Source organism: Manacus candei, unplaced genomic scaffold (assembly GCF_025592945.1).
Source record: "Manacus candei isolate 608988 ecotype Guabito, Panama unplaced genomic scaffold, ASM2559294v1 h1tg000061l, whole genome shotgun sequence".
Lineage (NCBI taxonomy): Eukaryota > Metazoa > Chordata > Aves > Passeriformes > Pipridae > Manacus > Manacus candei.
In genome coordinates, this window is record NW_026138109.1 from 9,079,549 (window position 1) to 9,104,774 (window position 25,226).

The 25,226-nt window shown below is 39.5% G+C and overlaps 1 protein-coding gene across 14 annotated transcripts in view; it reads right to left on the bottom strand.

Annotated features, from left to right (window-relative positions):
* The window catches only part of CELF4 (CUGBP Elav-like family member 4), a 700,852-nt gene that overhangs the window by 585,453 nt on the left and 90,173 nt on the right, over positions 1 to 25,226 (bottom strand). For all 14 annotated transcript variants that reach the window (XR_007907278.1, XM_051804503.1, XM_051804504.1 and 11 more), the window contains exon 2: positions 23,953 to 24,035. Coding sequence is in view for 13 of the 14 variants with exons in the window: in XM_051804503.1 (XP_051660463.1) it covers positions 23,953 to 24,035 (83 nt within the window). In the remaining variant the exon portion in view is untranslated. The remainder of the gene's footprint in view (positions 1 to 23,952; positions 24,036 to 25,226) is intronic.

The following is a 25,226-nucleotide window of genomic DNA, read 5'->3' on the forward strand; positions in this document are numbered from 1 at the left end:
CAACTCCGTCTGAAACCAGTGCTATTTTACATGCTAGCCAAAACATGACTGTTACTGCAGCATATTCTGCAGAGCCCCAGCCAGCCAAGCTTTAAAAACATCTCAAATAGGGGAAGGGCTTCAGCCAATTCCCTTTATGGTGAGATGTGGCATCATAGAGTGATCCATCAGCAATTCATATCTGTGACCAAATGGGCTCTTTCCCCGGGGAGTGGCAGACCCGGGGAGATTAGCACCTGTCTCTTTTCTGTTTATCACTGGCAGGTGCTTAACTGAAGCAAGAATCAGCTCTGCTGTAGTGGACAAAGCTCCTAAAAGATAAGATGGATGTGCTCAACCACTGAGCTAACGCTTGGTCAGGAAATAGAGCAAATGAGTCTGTTTATCAAAGGTGGCTTTGTGAGCTGATAGGAGCAACATGGTAATTCATTAATACGGGGAGTATTCAGACTCTACGAACAGTTACCAGGAGAAAGCTTTCTGCAGCACAAATGAGATCATCTGGTCCTGTAAAATCCAAGAACCCTGGTGACCCTACAACATCAAGAGCAGGCTGGCACAAGCTAGCTCTGTTCAAGCTAATCCTTAAATTTAAACATAAACACAAAGGGATGTGGGGGCGGAGCTTTCTCTGATATGAAGGGAATCTGGCCACATTCATGCAGCACCTGAGCTGACAAGCCTCCCCAGATGGCACTCCATGCAGATTAACTCCTTCAGCTAGATACAGCGAACAGTAGCATGCTAGAATGTCTAAGTTAACTATTGTGGGAGTCTCTTCAGCGTTTAAGAACTCAGGTGTATGAAAGGCAAGAAAAGAAGAACAGAACAGCACAAAGGTTGTACTCTTTCAACCTGAAGCAGAAGTTTAGAACTGTGATGCTCCTTCCTGAGCCAATGAAGTATCCAAGTTTTCAGAATTCAAAGACTTGCAAAAATATTAACTCACAAACACTGAAGAGCTTGCCTAACATGAGAAAGGAAATGTCTGTCAAAAAGTCTGACCCACATGCTGATGTCTAACATTGTTGCAGAAAATGGATAATCCTTTAGCACAGTAAAGGTAGATGTCATTTATTCTTCTAAGTTTGAGGAAAAAATAGGTCCTTAGTGAATTTGTTTAATGTAAATAAGCCCTCTATTTATCTTTGTCTTTAATAAATTCATACATTATTAGAAAATCCTTTATACAAGAAGACCCACTGAGCTATATCATCTCATTTTAAGAGATTTCCTGTTGGTGGAAAACAAAGCAGCCACCTGCAAAGGCCTAGTGCTCAAAAGGATTTAAATAAACACCCACAGATAATTAGATCAGTTAACCTTGCAAATTAAAACAAGCACATTGCATTATCTGCAGTTTATCCTAAAAGAAAATATGAAGTTACCTCAGATAAATAGTTCAATAAAAACAGTGAAGAGCTTATAACAGGCTGCATAATGCTAAATCTTCTAAGTATGTGGGTTAATAGGATGAAAACCTACTTTCTGACTGGCTTCATTTTGGAGAACTGGCTACTGATTTGCTTAGGTCCAGGGGATCAGATTTGATTCACAAGCCATACTGTCAGAGCAGTTTCACCTAGCATTACCCAGGCAGTCCTAACCATTGGATCACTTTCTGTTCAATGAAAAAGAAAAGGTGAGATGACTAGCCACACTCAACTACTGCTCTGCAGTGGTTGCAAGAAAAAAAACCTTTAACATTTAACCTTTGTTAGGCTGAAACTAGGGAAGATGAAACATAACCATGGGCACAAAATGTGACTTTATCACTCAGGCATTCCCTTTCTTTTCATAATACAGTAATTGCTGTTGTGGTAAATTTCCTCACACAACCAGAAAACCAGGCACAGCTCATGGGTTATGTTACAAAGAAAACAGTTCAGATTGATAGTTGCTCTAGCAAATGGATGACACCAGTTGTCCAACAGCATCACTGTGCCAGCTTGGGTCATTGTAGGTCACCTACAAGCAGAGAAGTTTTTCCTGTGTTTCAATGGCTTAGGTGTGCAGCACACAAGCTGCACCAACAATTGCCTGGCAGTGTCAGTCTGCTGGAGAGCATCTGTGTGACCACACATAACCAGGGCTGGCCAGAAAAATGCCACTCCATTTAACACACACTTCAAGGCTTTGAAGCGTATTTCTCTCCTGTGAAGAGAGAACTGATACTTTAACAGAAGAAGTATTACTGCATATTATCCAGTGATTAGATGCAATTTTAGGGGAAAGTATTCTACCAGTTTTAGAGCAGGTTTACTTACTTGTTTTGTAATCCCAGATGTCATCAAAACAGGATAAACAGAATATTGTGGTCAAACTACTGCCATGAATCTGAGACACCATCATAATAAGAAATATGATGAAAGCAATATTGTTTCAGAAAACATTTCAGTGCTTTCCAGGAGAATAAAAAGTTTTGTCTACTTATTTTTCCTTCATCTCTGCTCATAAGATTTGGCAGTGTCTTGTGTTTTAAACAGGAAAGAATGCAGTAATAATCTTAACAGGGATCTGGCCTGTACTACAAATCCTGCACACAGGTAGCTCCTCATCACAGGCCACTTACCCTTCACTGCTGGAAGATGACAGATGTTGGTTCTGTAACCAGGAACTGCAGTTATTCTGGCAGCTCCCTCTCTGCCATTGATGGCATCTGTTTTCATGACCAAAACTGCTAACTTCTCAAGAATGTTTAGTGAAAACCTGCTCTAAATGACAGATTTAAGGCTTTTTGGGGTTTTGTTGTTGTTCATTTATATGTATAGACACATACACATACATATGAATGAGTCCCTCTACAGTTGCAGTGAATGCCATTTACCCACCGTGGTCAGACAGGTCTGTTGGCTACAACAGTGCCAATTTTTTTGCCCCAGTATTGACACCAAATCAAGATTGTGGAAGATTCAGAAACAAGATGATCCTGTATGAGGCTATTTCAGAGATCTAGAGAGACATAAGCCGGTGCCCCAAATAAAATAAAGAAAGAAATTTAGAGTGACCACTTGCTGTTATATCACCCAATCTGACTTACTGTGCCTCGTTGGTCACAGAAGTTTTTGAAAAATATTGCAAGCCCTAGCAGAAATTGGCAACTATTAAGGTAGACTTTACAAAAATAAACAGAAAACTGAATGGAGATGGGGTTAAACTGATTTTTTTTTATTTGTTTTTGTTTTGCTGGTTTTTTTGTTTGTTTGTGTTTTTGTGGTTTTTGGTTGGTTGTTTTTTTTGTTTGTTTAGGTGCATTTAAGTTACGCACCAAGTGTAAACCAGAATCTCAGCTTTATCTTCAGCCTTGTTTCTGCACACATAATGAAATCCCTAAGTCAAGGCTTGATTACCCACTGCCCTTGGTTACCAAATCGTTCTGGTTAGCCTAGAAAACAAGCCCAAATTTGCATCTGCTGCTCTGCAGATAAATCCCCTGGGCTAGTACAGGAGAAGGTCATGGCATTGGGAGTGCACCCTTAATGCCACAGGCTGTGCTATGCAGACCTGTAAATAAACACGCAGGGTTTGGTTAGCAAGGCTATCCCTTCTGTACTTCATACTGGAACTGGAACGTTAAAGAAGAATAGAGAACAAAGTGAAAAACAACAAAACACAACATCAAGATAAAAAAAAAAAAAAAAAGGCAGCCAGAAAATAATCTGGCTGCTGCAATGCTAAGGAACAGATCTTCCCTCATCTATATTACACCCCCAGCTTTCTGCTGCAGATCCAACACACTCGAGTTTCATTTCAGAAAGTGAAGCTGCTAAGCAGCTACCAAATGACCTTTGGCTCTCAGATGAGTATTTATGGCAGGCAACACATACATCAACAACAACAAAAAGTTTCCCCAGTAACAAAAATGTTTCTGCCAGCAATGTGTCTTTTACAAGCTTGCAAGATGTATCAAGAGTCTAATAATCAGATTAAAATCACATCAAACTATGTTGGGAAGTCAAGGTGAAGGCCTTTGGATTGTTCTCATGAATAGCCCTATCCAGACCTACCAGGTGATGATAAATTCAGGTTTTTGCTTTGTTGGTGTTTTTAAAATTTATTTTAAGGGCTTAGAGTTTTTAAAAGCCAAGAGGTGGAAAAACACTTGGTGTTTTAGCAGTTCTTGCCAGCATCTGACAATAGTGAAATGGTTAAGAAAAAATAATGTGATTTTTCCTGTGCAGGGGGAGCAGTGGACCGGCTAATAAAGACATGATTTTTCTACACCACTTTTCAAGAGCTTTGTTTTCCTTTTATGGGTGAAAGCCCAAGTCTCAGAAAGGCAAAGTGTTTTGTCCAATATAGTCTGTATTTCTAACAGTTAACCTAGGAACAAACTCGAAACCTGAAGTCCCAGAATAGGGTTGCATTCCCTCCCAGGATCACTGGGAGCCAAATTAGTGGATAGGTTGACTGTTTCTACTTGCTGCAGAACAGGAATGGTCAGTTTTATATTGCCAAGCAAGAGAAGAAATGCTGAAGTCCCAGAGCTTTATTTCCAGTACTCTCTTGAAAGTCTGGCTTGAATCTTTCATTTCCAGATAGCCTTTGTATAGGTACTTGAAATAAATACTATGTCCATATTGATCCCTGCTTTCCCCTCCCCACAGAAGGACACCCGGGAAATACAGACAGGCATCGCCAAAAGAAACACTACCATCTGTCAAAGTGAGTTATTAAGTCTGAGAACTAGAGTTCAAAGTGTTAATACCTGCTCTGGAGAAGTAAACTATAGTAAAAGCCTATCCAGATATCTGTGGTCTCTAAGGTGAGCAGCTTCTAGCCAGCCTAGCTACAGATGAGCATCTGAACTATAAAGCCCTACCCAGCCCAGGACAGCAGTGCCACAGTCACCTGGGCATCTCTCTACGCTACAGGGAGGCAGTAATCTTGCTTTCAGGTTCAGATTATTTGGGTTTGTACAAATCAGCAATTTAAATAACTCGAACCACCCAGCCGCTCATGCACAAAGAGAGTTTGGGAACATTCAGGTAAGGCTGCAAAACCAATGGGTAATAATCTCCTTCACCCTGTCCACTCCAGCTCCGTAGAGGACCCTGTGGGATCACGCATCAGGTCTCTCTACATTATAAAAGGGTTAGTGAACCATGGGAAAAAGCTAATGCTGAGTACACCCAGCAAACCGTAGGATGGCCTTGGGTGTCTATAAGGGACTTTAGGTTAGCTGTACCTAAAGTACCTAAAGTACCAAATCCCAGGGAGAGAGGTATTGAGATAGGTAAGGGTACTATCTGGATGAAGAGGTTCACAAAAAAAACACTGCAGTGCCAGAGGATCGCTCCTGCTTCAGCTTAATCTAAAAGTCAAATCACATGACTGCATTTTCCAGTTTAACTTGCACGTCTGCCACTACCAAGCCAGCCTCTGAGAATTGTATTCACCTACTCACTGCACAACTCCCACCAGCTTCCCAGTATAAGAAAAACAATGTCCTTGAAAATAAAAGAGCTCTACTGTTCGCTCACTAAACCCCGTTCCACCTCCTCCCACACATGCTGAGAATGGACATTATGGATAGTTCACATGAAGAGAGGGGTTTGTTGTGTCATTGACTTAAATCTGCTTTCAGGGAATCCAGATGAAGATTTTTCACTGGTTCCAAAGGGAGCAGAACAAAACAGTTACTGAACACATGTATAAGAAAAATCTACCCACCTACTGCCAGAAAATGCAATCAGCTTCATCCCTCCCCCCTAGTACCAAGTTGGATTCTCTGCACAGAAATGAGTCATTTGTAATTGACTAATCCACAGAGAGAGAGATCCAAACCAGCCAGAGAGTAAGAGGCCTGAAAAGCCTCCTCATTGTCTTCCCTTTGGAAAAGCAAAACTGTGCTTTAACTCCAGCTTCCTAAGGCCTCTAGTTTTTTTCTACACAACTGCTTAAACCCATGGACTCCCAGGATGACATCAAATAAACAACAGTAGGACTTCACCACACGGAGAGGGGACCTCTCCCAGACACGTGAGCGCCGGCTGCAGAGGCATCGGTGAGTCAGCGGCGAGCAGATCTGCCGCGTGTACACACAGGCCATATGCTACTGGATGTATCATCACTCTGTAGTAGATCTCACAGGCTCCAGCATGCTCATGTGTCTCCCTGCCTACCCCAGGCAGAAGTGGTCCCTCACATCACTGCATACACAGCCAAGGCTGGCGTCACGACCAGACCAAGCACGGAGGTCACAGCCCTGAATCACCTCAAGCACTCTGTGAATGCTCAGGGACCAAAGTTAAGCACTACGAAACAGTGCACCCAGCCAAGCATCCTAAGCCTCATCAAGGAAATGGGCAGCTAGTGAGAAAGATGTCTCAGCAACCTCAGTTGTGCAGAGCAGCTTTAGGTCTGGCCAGTGGAAAGGTTTGCCTGTGGTGATTAATAAGCCCGTGGAGAAAAGCTGTCAACGCCTCCTGTGCCGGCCCTTTGAGGACTGTGCTGAGCTGGTCCACACCCTACAGGTCATAATCTAGAGAGCTCAATGCAACAGGATTTTATGAATCTCTTTCTGCTAGCGTCCTCCCCTTCCTCGCTGAAAGTTGTTTGAGCACTTCATGATGTATTCCAGTTTAGTGAGGTCCTCCTTTTCTTTCAATTCACTTTAAAATCATTCTTTTAAATTACTCTAAAATGATTATTTTACTTATTTTTCATAAATTTAAATCTTAATCAGAATTGCACCAGTATTTTCATTTAAATGAAGCTGTTTTCATTACATGAAATTTCTTCAGTGTACTTTTGAAGATTTCTATAATGCTCATTTTCATAGAGAATTTGAAAAACTATGAATGCATTCCTTTCAAAAAAAGTCAAATTTTAACTCCATTTAACCCCAGCATATTTCTCATGAAACTTTTTTTCCTGGGCTTCATTTTGAATTTATTTCTTTGAAGATAGGCAAGGAGATGAGATTTGGATTCAGAGGTGGATAATTACCTGCAGAATGGATTTGAAAATTTGTTAGATTTTCAGCGAACTTGTCAGAATCCACAACAAATCTTTCAATGCCTCCCATGTATTACGCACATTTCCTCATATTAAAATGCATAGGTACACACTTCTATTTGTTCTGTGTAACCATTTCATGCTTTGTGGAGGTTTGAACTTTCATTCCATTGTGTGAATTCATAATTATTTGACCCTTTTTCTCTGTGCTGTGCTGCTACACATCGGACTTACCACACCAGCTATCTGTAATGATCAGTGGGGATTTTTCTTGCTAAAGAAACTTAGATCTTAGCATATTTTACTTTGTGAGGAAAGAATTTGAAGTAATTAATTGTGGGAAAGAAAGGCACATTGCATCTCACTTGAACATGTGATGATTAGAGACCTTTCTCTCCTGATTGTCTCATGCAAACCAATAAACAAAGAAATTCTTCAGAGGGAAACTAGCACCTCCTTTTTTCAGATAAGACAGAAAATACACTTTATGTAGCAAGGAAATTAACAGTTGTTTACCCTGCATGCTCTCCAGAAGAGAGGCCATTGAGGCAAGTCAGCGACTGTGTGATCCCATAATGGGTAATCACAGATTGAAATGGGTTCGTGTTTCTGCTTCCTGAAAAACAGTTTTTCAAAGTATGTGTCCTCTACATTTTTTCATATCTTCTGAGGACCCGTGAGCCAGCTACTTGTAACCTAAGAAGAGTGGATGTTCAAAATTAGAGAAGAAATATCAGCTAGGAATGAAACTAAGACTCTTCTGGCAAATAAACAGACCCTGATGAAGTGAGCATCAAGGGAGGATTTCTAATTTTCTTCTTGAAAGCAATATGTTTCATCTGTATACCACTTATAAGTAAGTGCTCCTTTCCATTGCTATGATTCAAGATGAACCAGAACAGCTCCAAACTCAGAAACACTATGAGTAAACAGTAACATTCCTGAACTTAATTATTAAAAAGAGCTCTCTATTGATTGATTTTTTAATAATAGAATGTGAATTATGGAATATATTTGTTCAGAAATATTAATCAGCAATTATTTTCCCTAGCAAAAATATAGATTTTTCTTCCATTAATGTGAAGAGGAGTATTATTTATTTTTTACACTCCTTACTTTTGCATTTTTCTGACTGTATAAGAACTGACAAAGATTATATATTGTTGGGTTTTCTTCCAAGGTCCAAACAAAATTGTCTTTTGAAAATAATATAAAAGGGATTTTTATCAAATGTTCTGGAAAAAAAAGCAAAAAACCACAACAAGACCCCAAGTTGTGCAGCAAAGTGTGTTTTCAGAGTACTGGAAACTAAAGAGAACCTCTACAAATGGGATTTGCAAAATTAGTATTTGCATTCAATTTTCAGCCTCTACGTCACTTAAATTTTCAGAAAGCTTTTCAGAAGCCCCAAGAGATAGAATACAAAAGATACAAGCTAGTCAGAAAACTGTACATTAATACTTATATTTTTACTTCATCTCCTTTGAAGGTTTGCTTGAAACTGTACAAAGAAAAGACTCACAGGAAATAGTTGCCCATAGTAACTAGTATCCTGTAATGAGAATCATTTATCCAACTTTCAAAACATATCCTGGACCCACCTGTCACTTCAAACATCAAAGGTCTTATTGAAGGGATATTTGAACAGGAAGAATCTTTTTGGGAAGTGAAGACTACAAGATACTAAAAAATACCATCAGAATGATGTAAGAGACACTCAGGCAAGTGTCTCAGTCCTCTCTTGGTTTTTTGCATTAGATACATTCATGCTTCGTTAAAGTTCCCTGTCTTCTACTTGATACAACAAATAAAGTAGATAGCATGGGAATATTAAATCTCTCTCCAAATTTCAAGAAAGCCCTTTTCCCTTTTCTTCCAGACAAACTGAGTGTTTTTCCCCTCCTCCTCCTTCTGAAGAACTGAGGGGGAAGGGCAGAAGAGATTTTCCTTGTGAAATCAAAAGCTACCCTTGAATCAAGTCTGATAGGCTGCTGAAAATGCAGCACAGAAACGTGTTTCTGTCAGTGAAAGACCTTGTTTGTAACCGTAAGGATTGTATGCAGCACGTCGTTTGATCCTGGGAGGACTTTGATCTATGCTAGCACCTCAAATATAGCAAAGGATGTCACTAGGCTTTGGAAAAAGAAGGGAGAGGAGAGACAGAAAGGGAAGGTGTTCAGTGCCAAGCAGATTACACTGAATTCTTGATACACTGGTCAAGTGAAAATGGGCTTTGTACAGAGGAGAGTAGGTGTTGCACTTTGGGGGAAACTACATTTCACCATCTAACCCAGAAACTACTATTCAGGGACAGAAAATGTCCTACAAAAGCATATCAGAGCAGCTTCTGTCTTCAGAGCCTTTTGTGAGATCTGAGTGAAATGAAATCAGTGGTCCCTTCTCTTTATTTCCCATTGTCTCATCAGAATTGGAAGAGGTTTGACTGAGGCTCAGTGTAGAAAGTGTTCCTGAGGGCTAGAAACAGATGATAAACAAAAAGGTGGTATACAAAGCCATCACACTGCTGTGGGTGTTGATTTAATGCTATCAGGCCAAGATGTATGAGGCAATTGAGGCCAAGAGCCATCCCCAGATGTAAACAGGTCAGAGGTTGGTGCAGGTTTGGGTATCACATGAATTTTTCTTATGTGGGTGGACAGCGTACAGACGTAGCGGGGAATCTCAGTGCTAAGACAAAAGATAGGACCCTTTCTACATACAGGAGTCAGAAATTTGTGGACCTTTGAGCAGCAGGGGAGACCTTTAGCAGATGATACTGAAAGGAAGTCGCCTAGGATTATCTCTTTCATATGCCAACATGTGATTCCCTCATCTCTCTCCAGGACACTATTCATTCACAGAAAAACAACAACAACAACCAACAACAAAAAACCACGAAGAATAACAAGGAAAACCTGAAATTTGCCTCAACAAAAAACTTTCTTTCTTCATGAAAGTCTCACTCACATAAGGCAAGAGGAGACATACGATCAAGCAAGGCAAGGCAAATGCTTCACTTTTTCCCCATGCTCATTGATGCTAGAGTAACTTAGGGAGCTTTGCTCCCTGCTAACCAACTTCCCTTTCTGTGCCCTTTGGAGAGATGTGGTAGAATACGATGGGCATCTTGTATTATGTCTTGGAGAGAAGCAGAGAGGAGAGAAGTGAGGAATACTTAACACAATGCAGAGGTTCACTGCAGTGACAATAGTCTCTATTATTCTTGACATGACCCTAATGTAAGCATGGGACTGTTTGTAGGATGCCTCTTTTTATTGAAAAGTATATCTGACCCAAATTTTATTAGAGATGTCAAACACAGTATGGACAAGTACAGCATGAGTCTAAGAGAAAATTTAAAAAAAAAAAAAAGAAGAAAAAAAAAAGCAATAGTAAGGATGTCACTCTTTCCTTATTTATTTTCAGGTCAATCATGAGCAAGAGAAGAGAGGCAGCCCCTTTCTGAAAGGCAAGAATCATCCTGAGCCATCACCTTACATTGGAAGAAAGCTTTTCCCTCCCAACAGTTATCATCCTTTGTCAGCATCACAGGAATGTCTAGGACACTGTAGTCAAAAGCAGGAGCTGTCACTGCTAAGCACTGTACGTAAACACAGATGCATATGAAAGGAAAAATCCTACTCTGGAGAACTCTAAATGTCTACTAATCAAAAAGATGACACCAGGGGAAGGTTAATTAGCTCCATTTTGTAGGTAGGATATACAGGCAAAGGTGAGTTCATTGACTTCTGTCCCACAGGCAAGTGTTGAATCTAGATTTCTAAAACGCTGGTTCTAGTTCAGCCCTCAAAACTACACTTTATCATAGGTATTTTCTCTGTGCACTTTCTCACAGCCTCACTTTCCCACCTAATGGAAGACAAAGGAGACCAGTTTTTAGAAAGACAACTGAGGAGCTGCCAACATCTTAATGAAACCTGAGGTCAGGTACAGCAAACTCCCAGTCTGTATGCCTGGTCCACTCTCATTACAACATGTCAAGAACCTATATACTCATCTTAAAATCAGCCACGTCTAATATTGTGCCTCAATGGCCCATATCAAAATCTTCATCCACTCAAAAAAGTACTTAGCATTTCCAGTAAATTACTTAGCATTTCTGTAAAATAGAGGGAGGGGAGAAGAAAATAAAGGAAGCACATGTGCAAATATCTTCAAACAGCCAAGAACCGGGTGAGAAGGAAATTTAACTGTGGAGGGCAGGGAAAAGCCTGTGCCTGTTCACTTTTTAGTTTGAATTAGGTAAGGCAGGGATTTGTATCAGGGAAGCTCCGTATGTCAAGCAAATGTCATGCCTGCCTGTTTGGGTTGATTTCTGCTTTTCTGGCCTTTTCAATTCAGCAAGAATTTTCTATCAGATCCAAAACTCAGTCTCAAATAAATGCATGACCAAACCCACCATGATCCCTCAAACGGAAAGGTCTCAAATTGACATTTTCTAGAGAAAATACTTTCATTAAAAATAAATAATAAAAAAAAAACAAACCAAAAAAACCCAAAACTAAACCCAAAACCATAAATCCCTGGCAAGAGTCTTATACAGTACCAAGTACACTGTATAGGTTAGGACAAAAATACCAAAAAAAAAAAAAAAAAGAAGGAAACGCCAGATGTAAATAACAGAGACTAGTACACCTCCAAGTCAAGACAGTGGTGTTGATTTCCCCTAGATACGCAGAATCAGTATTTGAGCACAACATTTGTGGAAGATAAGCATTCCCTATTAGTGTTATCATTCCAAGTGTGAGGGAAACAGATTCACTTAGACTTCTTAAGGTGAAATGAGGCTTTGGAGTTCTATTTGCTTCAGTCAAAGGAGAAATGACATGAAGTGTTCATTCTGGAAACGTGACTTTCCTGACAGGCTGGAAAGTAATTTTATGATAGAGAGACTTACATATATAGTAACTCACACTCCAGGTTCAGAGTACATCTAGGTTTTAGCAACTGGATGAACAGGTGATTTACAATTTGCATGATAGATGCTGTGGACTCCCTGGTTTAAGATTTCTGTTTATCACTAACATGGTTACTGCTTCAGAAGCTAAACCCACTCACAGGAAAAACAGTTTTCTGTAAAGTTGATAGTAGACACAAAGAAAACTAATGGGTGTGCAAGGAGATGAAAGTAATTGTACACTGATGTGTTTTGCAACTGAAGGGTTGTGCAGTCTCTATATGCTGAATGGAGCTGGTTGCTAACTGTTGCTTTAACTGTAATTTTATTGAAGCAAATGCTCTACAACTAAAGTCATTGGAGAAAAGATTTCAACTCTTTTCCCCAAGTACCTGGGTTTTGATTAAGATTTTCCGGGGAGTTGTTTTGTGTGAGTGTGATAACAGAGACAGAAAAAACCCTGAAAATATTTCTAAGGGGAAAAAAAAAATTGAAAAATAATTTTCTCTGGTGGAAGAAATGCTTCAATTTTTTTAAACAATGTTGAGTCCACCTGGTACAGATCTGTTTTTCTCTCAGTTGACTTAAGTGCTTTAAAAATGGAAAAAGGGTCATTTGTGCTGATTAAAAGGGCATTAGGCTAGATTTCAAAAAGCCACAAGGTAGCATATCATCTTAGTCAAAGTTCAAGGTTAGAGTTGGTATTAAAGAGCAAAGCAAGTGAAATCAAGAGGGTTGCTGTTAAACTTGGCTCTTATAATAGTGTCGGCTTCTGTTCAAAATTCTCTTGGCCTCTGGACAAGACACTGCAATTCAATAATAGCTAGCAGAGACTTTCTAGGACTCTCAAGGATGTTTTTCAAGTAATAAAGGGAGAGACCTCCAGTGGCACTGATCTGTATCATCAGGCCACCACGGATAGGTGCAAGACTTCAAGTGACATCTCAGGAGCTGACTGGCTGCCTGGATGGGCTATGAATAACCATAATAACGATTATAAGGAGCGTTTGCACATCAGTGTGAAAGAATGAGGAGCAAAGAGGATAAATGTGACTCTTAATCTTCAGCTATCTGCATGGGAAAGTATGATTAATAACTACAGAGGCTTAACATAACCTCCTCAGATAACGAGTGAGGTGGCCTTCTCCAAGCCCTGATTATCCTCCTCTAATGGGCTTCATTTATTGTGTAAACTAATAACCAAGGCCTAAGCACTGCACACTCAAGGGTCTGCAGGAAAAACACTGGGCCCAAATGTGATTAAGTTGGTGAAAATTGCCCAGCAACACAGTGTGTTGCTTGAGCAGAGGCGGGGAGCAGGAGGAGGGAAGGAGGAGCAATGTTTCCTGAAAAGAAATGAAGCAGAAAGTAGCAGCAATCTGCCTTTTAACATAGATCTGATGGTATAAATCCTCTGCCTTTCAACTGGGATTGCTAGAGTTTTCAGCTGAAATTAGTGGAAAGGCAGGACACAGCCATAAGGTGCTATTACCAAGAAAGAGAGGCACCAGTAATGAGGGGATCTGATCCAATGCTATGCAGAAAGCCAGCAGCAATGCCAGATCTGGAGAGTAACTCAAGTTGTCAGTCAGTGTTTCAGAGCTGGAGAGTGAAGAGGTGCTCAAAGGAGGCTGGATTCCCCAAAGTGAGTGAGTTCAGCAACTCAACCCTGGCCAAGGGAAAGAAAAAAAAAAAAAAGAAATGACCTTCCAGCTTCCCTGGTTGTATCTCCAAAGTGCAAGCACAGCTGAAGGGAGGCAGCTTCACAGAGCATCTAAAGAAAGAGGATGAGATTCTCATTTGAGCTGCACTGATGTAAAGAAGCTTAAACTCCGCAAGAGCCCATGGAGTTACTTCGACTTTACACCCAGCCAACAAGAGTGCTGAATAAGAGCCCCTCCTCACTGGAAAACATATTTTTTAGCTTCACTGTGAATATCACATTAGATTATCCAAACCGGAATAATTGTAAATACTCGATTTATATGGACCCATTTGTGCTGTCTGCTTAATTGTTGCACTTCACTCAACAAGGACGGCTAAATTAGTTTGGACAGGCTCACTTTAGAGGCATTACCATTGTGCTATGGCAGCTTGGGTTCAGAGTGCTGATGGAAAAGATTTAAGGCTTAATAGAATAAAAATAAAAGAGAAACACATAGCAATATAGATAAATTTGGGACCTCGACTGGGACAGGAGACACTACCTTTGAAGGGAGTCACATCTGTATTTTACTCTTTGTAGTATATCCACATTTGTAAAGCCTGTACTATAGTTTCCAGAAAAAACATACAAAGCCCACAGATGCAAGCATTTTCTCAGGATCTTCTCAGAAACACTATGCTTGTTGAATGCTAGTGACACATGCCCAGCTTCCCCAGGAGTGTCTTAGCTTCTCCCCACCCAGGTGAAAGCATGTGTCATGTCAAGCAACGTGAAGGTGCAGTAGCAGAAAAAATAACAAGGTGGGAGCAGGAGGCTGCCACCACCAAAACAGCTATCCTGCAAGGTTTGCCCCCCTGTATACATCCCACCTACCTTCTCCTGTGCAGGATAAGCAGGGATACAGAAATCAATCCCTAGTCACTCCCCAGTTGCTCTAAGGAAGAATAGACAAGAGAACATAGCATGTACAACCCTCTCCTGGCTGCCTTGTTTCTCTTAGGCAACACAAATGTACATTTAAAAACTTATATACACCAAGCCTCATAATTTTCAGAGACATCAGATTTAGAACAAGCCAACTCTGCAATCTGTATGTGTGTGGCGCCACAAAATGTGGACAGGATCAGCAAGTTAAGTCTCTACTTTTGTCTGGGAAAAATATACGGGAAGTAAGGTGTTCCTCCTCAGCAGCTGTAATCTCAACTCATTTCACCAAGTAGGCATTACTGGAACATAGGCTAATGTTTCCAGCAAATCTGCAAAGGAGATAAGAAACGGCAAGGACAGACGTGCGGGATAAGATGGGACGGAGGAGAAAAGGAGAAAATGATGTTCAGCCAGACATGAGACACTAGTGTGACTTTATTGAGAGAGGACACTACAAAGTAATGCAAAGGACAGAAGCAACATCTCAGATATTTACCAAGGAAGACCTTGACAGTAAGCTAACCATAAATAAAAAGACCGAAAAAAACTGATTCCAGTTTTACCATCCTGAAAACAAAATGCTCTTCCAGTGATCAAAGCTATAAATGAAATAAGAAACTCATACCAGCGTGTCTTATCAGTTACATATTTACCATGCAAAGTCACTGCACTAGCATAGAAATTACTGAGCCGTTCTAAGAACAAGAGAAAATAAATTTTCTTCATCTGTTTGAAGGAGCAACCTAAGCTTGGAATGGATTAGTTATAGCTGGACAAGACTTGCTCTGCCAAGACCTACCAGTGATAAAAACAGTCATTTTTCACAACATACCAAAGAAAATGCACACTAGAAAGTAGCAGAGGCTTTGAGGACTGTAGTTTACCATACCTAAGGGGAAAGAAAGGGAACAACTACCTTAGCACCATAGGATTCATTTGGTGCTGAAAATGAATGCATATCAAGGTTGAAATATGTTAGAGAAATCAAAGAAATTAGAAGGCACATGTTTTTACAAGAAATTGTATTTTAACAAGATTTTTTTTTTAAAAGGGATGACATGGTGGGAAGGGGAGGGGAGAAAAAGTATGGGAAACAAGATATAAGAAGTTACCATTAAAGAGAAAAATGGGAAATGCACGTTTCTTCTTTGAAAAATAGGTTAGGCTTAATTTTGTCCTTGTACTTACAGAAACTAATCAGAGAGATTTGACATTGCTGGGAACCTGCCAAGTGCAGCAACTCATACATGTGGTGCCACTGTAAGTCTCTCACTGCAGCTACTCCACAGAGCAAAGTCACTTAAGATACCTGCTTGCCTGAACTGATAGTGCAATCTCATGGTCAGTCGATCCCCACCACTTTCTCCCTGCCAAAGTAAGAGTGCAGCAGAAGGGAAACACAGAAGCTAAATGGGTTACATCACGTCAAGTCCTATCAGAAGTTATCCGTAAGTGGAGAGACAGGACAGTTTTTGCCACTCCCAAAAGCATTCCAGCTGAGATAGTTCTTTAAAAGGTGTTCTTCACTTAAAGAACAGTTTCAAGTTTAATGCGTGAATCATGCTTTTAGATTATTTAATACAGGAAACACAGCTTTTTAATTTATTTTTTTTTTTAAAGATCTGCAGCCAGTGTCTGGATTTCACACAGTAAGGCTTGCAGCCTGTCTACTCTGCAACTGAAATGTTTTCAACATCCGTAGATGTTCTTAACCTACATAGCATAAGTAGCACTAACAGAAATAATGTTTCAGGCAAGATTCAAGTCCTTACTACATAAACACCCTCTAGGAATTGCAGTCAGGGAATGTAGTTGCTCCACAGCATTCAAGCCCATGTTTTCATGTTTTCATTGCTATTATATGTGCTATTTAAATTAAATTAGACCAAGGCATGGGTCTGTGGGGTTCAACGATAACTATCTCGGTGGTAGGTATACATCCATCCATCACTCTTGTGTGGGGCCTTCAACCTTTGTACTTAAAAAAATTGCTTTCTTATCACTGAGTATCTGAATGATTTTAAGGCATGTATACACTCCATGAAAAACGTAGGACAGAGAGCTTACACCAGTGTAGGCTGAGAGCAGTACAGCTGTCCCTGGCAAACCTACAGTATAGATGGGCATATCACCATCTACATAGGTGGAAATCCAAATCCCGTAGTCATACAGGATTTTTGACTAAGTGCTTTGCTAAAAGCTTACATAGGCCTTGTGCTACAGATCACAACCAGTACATGATTCTCCATTACTATGTAGTGCAAATGTGGGAAGTGGGTGTTTGTGGAAAGGTTAGACTATGAACAATGACTCCTGGACTAGGTGATGTCACACTCTATCATCCATATGACTGAAAGACTGAAGTGTTAAAGGGTGCCTGTCCTCTTCCTCTATCTCTTTGTGACTGGGAACATGGGATGATGAGAGGAGGCTTGCTACTTGCAAGTTATTCCCGGTATCCCATCACTGCTGAATCAGTAGGGTGATGCAACTTGGAATAGAAGTGCTTAGGGTTCATTAGTATCCAGTGTTGAACCGCCTTTAATTCCTACAGTTTAGAACTGGGACCTCTCTCTAGTAAAAAGCCCATGGGAGCTATTGAATGGCCCAGCAGGTGTCAGGGATGCTCAGAGTTCTGTGAGATCATATATTCGCATGCAAAGATTCTTGGTAAAAATATGTTTCCTCATTTAGAGCTATGGTACTTTTCACGATGACATCATTTCAGCAGTGATAAATATAGCTGAGTCTGCTCTTTCCTACGCCATATAAATCCCTTGACCTCAATCAGATCACTGCTGATTTACACTTGTGTAAATGAAGTCAGAATCAAGCCATGGCATTCACAAATGTAGGCCAGAGTAAGCATTACTCACAGACAAGAGATAACTCTTCAGAGGAAGGAGAAAAGATCATTTTCATGCAAATATCCTTAATAATAAGGAACAAGAGTTAGAAATAAGAGTATGAATGAAATGCAATCAAGAACTGCTCTGAGATCAGATTTGCTTCTAACTTTATGATGCTGCATCAGCTGCTCTTAAAGCAGCTTAAGCCCAAAATTTGACCTACCTGAAACTTGTTATATAGCATTTTTCATCAGGGATCTGTGAGCTAACTCAATCTCTAGGCTTGGCTTTGAAGGTAGCTGAAGGTGCTCAGCTGCTTGCAGGGTGTAAAAAAATTTGATTGCTGTGTTCTATGAAAATGCAAACTTTTTTTTTCCCTAAGATCCAGCTTTGCCCTCAAATTGTTATACATTATCTATTTATTTATGCATAAACAGTGGCATTATGGTTTGGAGAATAGAGGTCCTTTGATGGGAGGTAAGCTTGACTAGCCTATGGGAGTTTACTGCTATGCATGTAAATGAGGACATACATACAAATATGCAGAACAGACAAGTGAAAATATACAGCATCTCTTTAAAATGAAATACTTTGATTGCTCCAATCACAAGAAGTTGTAAAACTACCCTGAAGAATTAACAGCCTCAGTACATGCTAACTACATCCATCATAAATTCGTCTTTAGTTTCTGTTATCATATCACTGTCTCTTGGGACCCCCAGTCCTGTCATCATTTGCCCTTTATAATTTATTCAGCTTGTACTTGCCTGAATCCTTTCTACTTATCATTCATCTTTACAGTTGTACATAAAATTAGATTGATCCTCCTATGGCAGACACGTCAGAGAGAAAAGTTGTCATTGAATAACACATAAAGCAAATGAAGGTCCAGCAAAAGCTTTTGTTGAATAACTTGGAAATCATCCTTAGAGACCCAAAAGGTGTCAAATTAAAAAGACAAGACAATGCTACCTTTATAATTTATTTTTTTTGTGCATTATTTTTCAGATGCCACCAAATCTCAGGGCTGAGAAGCCCTGTTCCCATTTTGCATATCAAGCTGAGCTTGGTTAACCCTCACAAAGGTGATGAATACACCAGTCTCAGCTGAGATAACAGCATGCATCCAACACACTGGTTCTGTCAGGATGCTGGAACTGTATTTTTTTTCTTCAAAGCTCTTTGGACTGGGCAGCAAAGAGAGAGTTTACTTTGTATTCTAGAGGCTGCCTTATAGGGATATAGAAGCCAATCTTTAACTAGTGAAATGGAACTTTAATGTTTACCAAGCAGATAGGACCCAGGTGTTTCATCTCATCTGGTGAACAGAACAGCACTGTCAAACTACAGGGTTTTTTAGTAAATGGAAAGTGCATGTAGCTTCCTTTCCCTCTCCTCTCCCTCCTTAACCCAAAGCAAGATCCAAAAGGCCCTTTACTTGCTGGTCAATAGGAAGTAGGAAATAAGGTGTAAAAAAAAAATAAAAAAGTCTCTTTAACCATGACTTTGACACCCAAAGATTTTAAAGACAATTTCTGGAGAATTTCTACAGGACTAGTTGTTTGGTTTTTTTTTTGTTTTGGTTTGGATTTTTTTGGGTTTTTGTTTCTTTGTGGGTTTTTTTGGTTTTTTTTTTTTTTTCCAGGTCTCTTCCCTCAAATCTGTTTTTATTCCTTTTCATCTTCATTTTTAACTTCAGAAAACAGACATGTTTCTCCCAAGGGAACAATTAAATGTGTTTTCTTTCAAAATCTAAAGGGCATGGTGAGCAGGCTGTGTGTTCAGCAGGCTACTTTAATCAATGGAACCCATCCAGCCTACCACTGCTGACCAAATTGCAATTTACATCAGTAGAGACAACTTTTGAAATGGGAAGTTGAGGGAATATAATACCATTTTTGGCATAATACAGCATGCAGTGTGATATGTGGTTTAATGGTTTCCTAACAAGCTTTTGGAAAAAAGCTTTGAAACATTAAAAAAAAAAAAAAAGGCAATAAGATCGTAAAATTTCAAAGTCTGCTTGAACAGTGAAATCAATGTTATATGTGTAGAACTTCTGAAGTCCAGATGACACTTATGTCTCATTTAAGCCTTATTACAAGGTTTTAAGAGGGGCTAGTCTTTGCAAGGCATTCTCCCCCCTCCCATCCACGTTCAGGTCTTTCCTTACATATACATAAGAATTTGAGCCAGATATGACCAGTAACATAGAAAAACTTTCTTTTTTTTTTTTTTTTTTTTTTTTTTTAAACTAAGGGCAACTTTATTTCAGTTAGAGAGGGGTTTTTATTTTTTGGTTTGTTTGTTCTAAAAGCAGTTTAATATGAGTTTTATGAGCTTACCTGTCTTCTAATGTTAGAGATGCATATTTTTACATACAGTGAATAAAACAGAATGTGTTTTTTCTAGATGGTAGAAGAGACAAAGGATATCAGAACAGTTAGGAAGAAAACTAATTATGTTACGCACTGAGAAATTTAGCATACCAGAAGTACCACTCTCCCTTTCAAGAGGAACAGATACAGCAAGAAAACCAGTCTATTTGCCAGACAGAATAAGCCCCGCAGATTGCTGAGGTTAACAGTTTCTTAGCTACTTAATTTCATAGTTATTCTTTGCAAGTCTTACAAGAATGTTTTAACATTATGCAAAGAGACAGTGCCTCCAACCAAGTATACATGGACTGTTCACTCCCATTGCCTGAGAGAGCCACAAAGAACTAGAGGGAAAAAAAGTGCTGCTGTGCTTATCATACATGAGCTCAGTTTATTTGTGCTATAAATAAAAGTAGATCTTGATAGCGTAATTACATTTCTCACCGTTATCCTCTGCCATTCACTGCAGAAAGAAAAAAAGAAAGGGGAGAAAAAGTTCGCTTCACTATAATTTGTAACCAAAATGACTACACTTAAAACATAATTTTATTTCCCTGACTTCATTTCCTGTGGAGCTTTGTGGGGCAAATAGATAATATTATACCAAATCTGCAGGCAGATAATTCTCCCATACGTTGCACTGTCATTGTCTAGATCACTTTCCCCCCTCCCCATGCTTTCACCAAGACCATAAGGCTGTGTTTTTGTTATCACATTTTGTCATTGAGGCATATATCAGCATCAGAAATCCCCGGGGTGAATCAACTTTTACTTTTTCTACTTTCTCTCTCCTGCTCCCCCAAATTACTCTTCCTTGCCTGATTCACTTTTTATAATTCTTGGAAAATAAAACAAAAACAAAACAAAACAACCCAAGGTGGTTTCCCACTATGAAGGATTAGCACAGATTATGGTGAACAGTGTTAATTATAGGTGAGGAAAGAGAATAGTGCATCTCTCCAATCTGTTCTTGATTTCCCCCGTGTCTGTCTGTCTGGTAATAAGCCTCCTTTAATCTGGCAGTCCCCTTGGTGAAATCAGCGCCATGGACAGCAATATTGATTGCTTCTGAGAAACCATCACAGCTGCTCAACCAAATTACCTTTGATATGTGACCTTTAATGTAATTACTGCAACATCAAAGCATTTCTATAAATTATTAAAGAACTAATATACTTCATCATCCAGCTAGTCTATTATATGTAAAATAAACAATCGCAAGTAAACGCTAGAATTTGGATTGTCCAAAACTCACAAAGTGCTCTTTACACACACATACATACTGTGCTACATTAACCTTCTGTTTTAGGCAAAACAATTTCAAGCTGTCCAAAAGAGCCTAATTCAGTCATTCAGATGAAAAGGATCTAACTGATAATTTTATGTTTTACATTCCATTCTAGTTGCTTCGAAATATCTATCATGATTCCTTCCCGCCCAAAAACAAAGTGCCATAAAGACTTTATTAATCAACACATACCTGCTTGGAAGTCTTTTGATTATTCCACAAGATGAGTTTATGCCCCGCATATAACATAGAAATATGTGAAACATATTTCTGTCATCTTACAAAGCACATCCAGAAAGTAATTACTGTAAAATATGTGCATGTAGCCACTCCACTAAAAACAAAGTGATACATAGCTAAGAGGCAAGGCGTCTGAATCTGGACAAAAACTCCTCATGCCTCACCATTTCCATACATTAACATTCATGTGAATATTATTTAAAATGACTCATTTCCGTGTTTTGTAATACAAAGAACACAAACAGCAATATTGCAAGAGCAGGAAAATGTGCTGTTATCTGGGGGATGGGAAAGAATAGCTTACTCTAGTACTATTTACTTTTTCCTTTTCCAGACCTGTTAATTATTTTTGATACCTCCTCAGTACTGTTTGTGTCATAGGCAGTGGAGTCTCAAGAGAAGATATTATATATATGTCATTTGTGAACTCACGTGAATGAGGACTTAGACCCCTGACCTTAAAAGTGCTTTTTATTTTATGTTGATGAACTATGGTTGATATTGTTGGCGCATGTTATCAAGAACAGACAGGTAAGTAATAAATAATTCCCTGCTACTCACATAGGAACTATAAAATAGTATCCAGGCATGATAGTTTATCAAGAGACAAGACTGGTTTCCTTAAATAAACTACAGTGACATCATTCAGAAGATGAGTTCAGAAACTTGGCAGAAAGCTGCATGCAGAGGGTTTGTTGGTGTAAAGTAAACCTTTATCCTGAGACAAATAGAACTGGAAATGAAAGGGAAGGGAGAATTCAGTGTTCAGAACTCTCAAAAACCTGGTTGCTATTTTAGACAGAAGATTCACTGTTCCTGATTCTATCAGATCCTGATGTGTCTCCTGAAAGTGTAAAAGAAAACAAAAAAAGCCTCTAAAGTCAGTACGGTGTATATGTAATAGAAACTACACAAACCAAAGAAGAAATTGTAGTCTAGAATCAATCACTGTAGCCTCTGCAGGAAGTTTTGATCGTAAAGCAAAAGCTGGTTGAATTTTGCTACTGTCCAAGATGACAGTTTTGACTTTAAGACTTTTGTGATTTGAAGTCCCTAAAACACAGATTGACATTCAGAACTGTGGATCTATAAAGAACTAAAAAGGAAAAAAAAAATCCTAAACATCACTTGCCCTCCCTCCCCAACTATGAGCCTTCAATCTCACTGTCTTCTTGAAGATATTTGCATCATACAAATTCAAGATGAGATTTTTGCCTCACAGAGAAAATAAGGGTTCCATCTGCAAGTGAGTGGTCTAGTTCCTAATGAGAAGAGTAAACAGTCTTAGTGGAAACATTTGGAATTTCATTTCATCTCTTTAAATACATGACACATGCCTATCTCTAGTTTTGATAAATACATATTTGATTTCAAGCACATTTAAAAAAAAAATAGTTAAAATGTTACCTGAAACATCCTTACTCAACACATTTTCATTTTTCAAACATCCAGTTCTATCATTCAGAAAAGACAGGAGTAAAAAGAAAACATCATAGGGGTGTAGGGGGAAGAAAAATCTAAACGCCAACAAGACTGAAGTTACTTTCAATCTGCTGCTAAGGAGTTTCTATGAAAAAAAATTATTCAGAGGGAGTCGTCAGCTGACAGAAATATTTTTAGGGAATGAAGTACGTATATATTTACATAAGGTATGGCCTTTTAAGCAAAGATAGATGTAGATGAGCAAGTGCGTGGGTATCTTCATACTGGCAAGGTGGCTTAGAGATAGGTAAATAGACTCGGGATGATGGAAACAAGCAGAGCAGAGTCAACACTTCCTTCAGCACCATAGAACAGGGGATGTGTCTTAGGTCTGATGGAAAGGTTATGGCTGCGCACGATTCAGTCATTAAACACCAACTAATAAGGTCAGACTTTTGGATAGATTTCCTCTCATTTTAGATGCAACCTGGAACCCTCAGGATCCCCCTCTTAATTACTTGATCACTGACTTTTCTGTCATTGGGAAATCAGCCCTATTCTAGCTACAGGAGGACTTGGCTGTTCCCAATCCATGTTCCTTTGTTGAATCTAAATAGTCTCTCTCTCTCTGCTCCCCTCCACCGGGTAACTGCTAAACTAGAAACCCATCCCAGCAGGGCAGGTCTTCCCCACATAATGCTGATTCTATTTTTAGTTTTGCTTGTGTTGTCTGAACCTTAGATCTTGCTCATGTGAATAATTTTCCTCATTATCCTGTGTTCGTCTTTCCTCTCTCTCTTTTCTCCTTGTCTCACCGCCTTTCCAATCTGCTACAGCTGCTTGAATACTAAAGTAACTGAGTCAAACCACTTTGTCATCAGGAATATGTTTTCATTTTGTGATAACTCAATAATGTGATCTGTTTCTTGATTTCCTGCAGTCACACCTTGCTTCAGAGAAGAAAAATAATATGAAGAAATACCTGGTGAGCACTTCTAATGTTTCATTGTAGTGGTCAGAATCCTAAAGACTTTCCTCAGCTGAGTAAGGCTGGTAGGACCCAGCCCATAACCAGTTAATTACTGTTTTCCTGACTACCAATAAAAGCAAAAATCCTTTTATTTTTTTCGTGCATGGAAACCATTTGGGTGGGTTGGTAGTATCTTGATTTTATTAGCCCAATGCAAATAGTGAATCATCCAAACAAACGGAGACATTATGCTTCCAAGTCTGAGATGAGAACTCCATATGTAAATCATTTTAGATTGAAAAAAAAAAAAAAAATGTTATCAGTCTGGACTCACCCCCGGCAGTGTCTTCTGTTCATGCAGTGCGCTCTGGGCCTTTAGAGCAGACTCCCTTTCGCAGTATGTTAGGAAGGCACAGCCTGTAAACAAAAAAGCATAACCTCAGTAACAGCACTGCTTCAGAGAAGATCCATTTAAAATTGAGATGTAGAACAAACCATTTTCCTGTCATCATCCCATTCCCAGTAAATCAATCATAAAAATCTCTCCTTAGCAAGGGAGTAATCAAGAATCACGAAATGAAGCTATCATTGCTTCCTCTGAGGCCTGTGAGCAACAGTGTACCTAGGACTGCTTGTTCTTTGAACACATGTTTAAGTGCCAGGGACAGAAGGATGCACAGAATTAAGGATCTCAAAGATTCCATGTAATGGTAAGGTGGGGCATGAGATCCTGCTCCTGCTCCAGCAGCAGCACTGGGAATAAGCACTTTATTGTCATATCATGTTGAAGGTCTCATGCCCTCCTTTTGTATCAAGTATTTTCAGTAGAGGGTATACAAGGACTTGGAGCTTTCTACTGCAGAAGAGTACTTCTATTGTTTAGCCTGGCTTGCACCCACAAGTAGTTGCCTTATTTGCATCTCACCAGAAGGCTTCCACTCTGTGCTAGCTACTGCTCTCTGGTTCCCACCCTTACACACAATTACAGCAAAGCCCAAACAATCAGTCCAAAACCTGTCTGATGCACAGATCATTAGCACTTCAGAGATGCTCCAATGGATTATGTCCTTGATTCTTCCGAAAAGTTGTCTTATTAACTACAAAGGCCAAGAACATGTCAAGGTAGGGCCCTGCTCTACCTTCTCTCCCCACACGTTTGCCCTCTTTTAAAACTGGTTGATGTTGCAATGTCTCACTCCAGTTGTGAGCCTGATGTGATCAAATTATTCCTTCTTACTGCAGTATACTGAAAACTTGCCAGTCCCTGCAGCAAAAAAAGTGCTTGTTATGCAGAGGACATTTTCTCTGAAATTACTTCAGAATGTCTGCCACCTCTCCAGCTCCTTGAAATGGAGGAATCCTATCTTTCAAGGTTCAGGCAGCATGTCCCTCAAGCTGCGGGTACCTTTCAAGAGCAACATGAGTACAGAAAGACTACCAAAGAAAGAAACATGTTCCATAATCTCATTTTGACCCACTCACCCTCTCCCCATGCACATATAAAGTATGTAACAGGTGAGTAAACAGTATACTATGAACTTTTCAGCTTTGATTACCACTGTGACATTTTGTCCACTGTTTTTCCCAAGCTGGTTCCTTAGATAACAT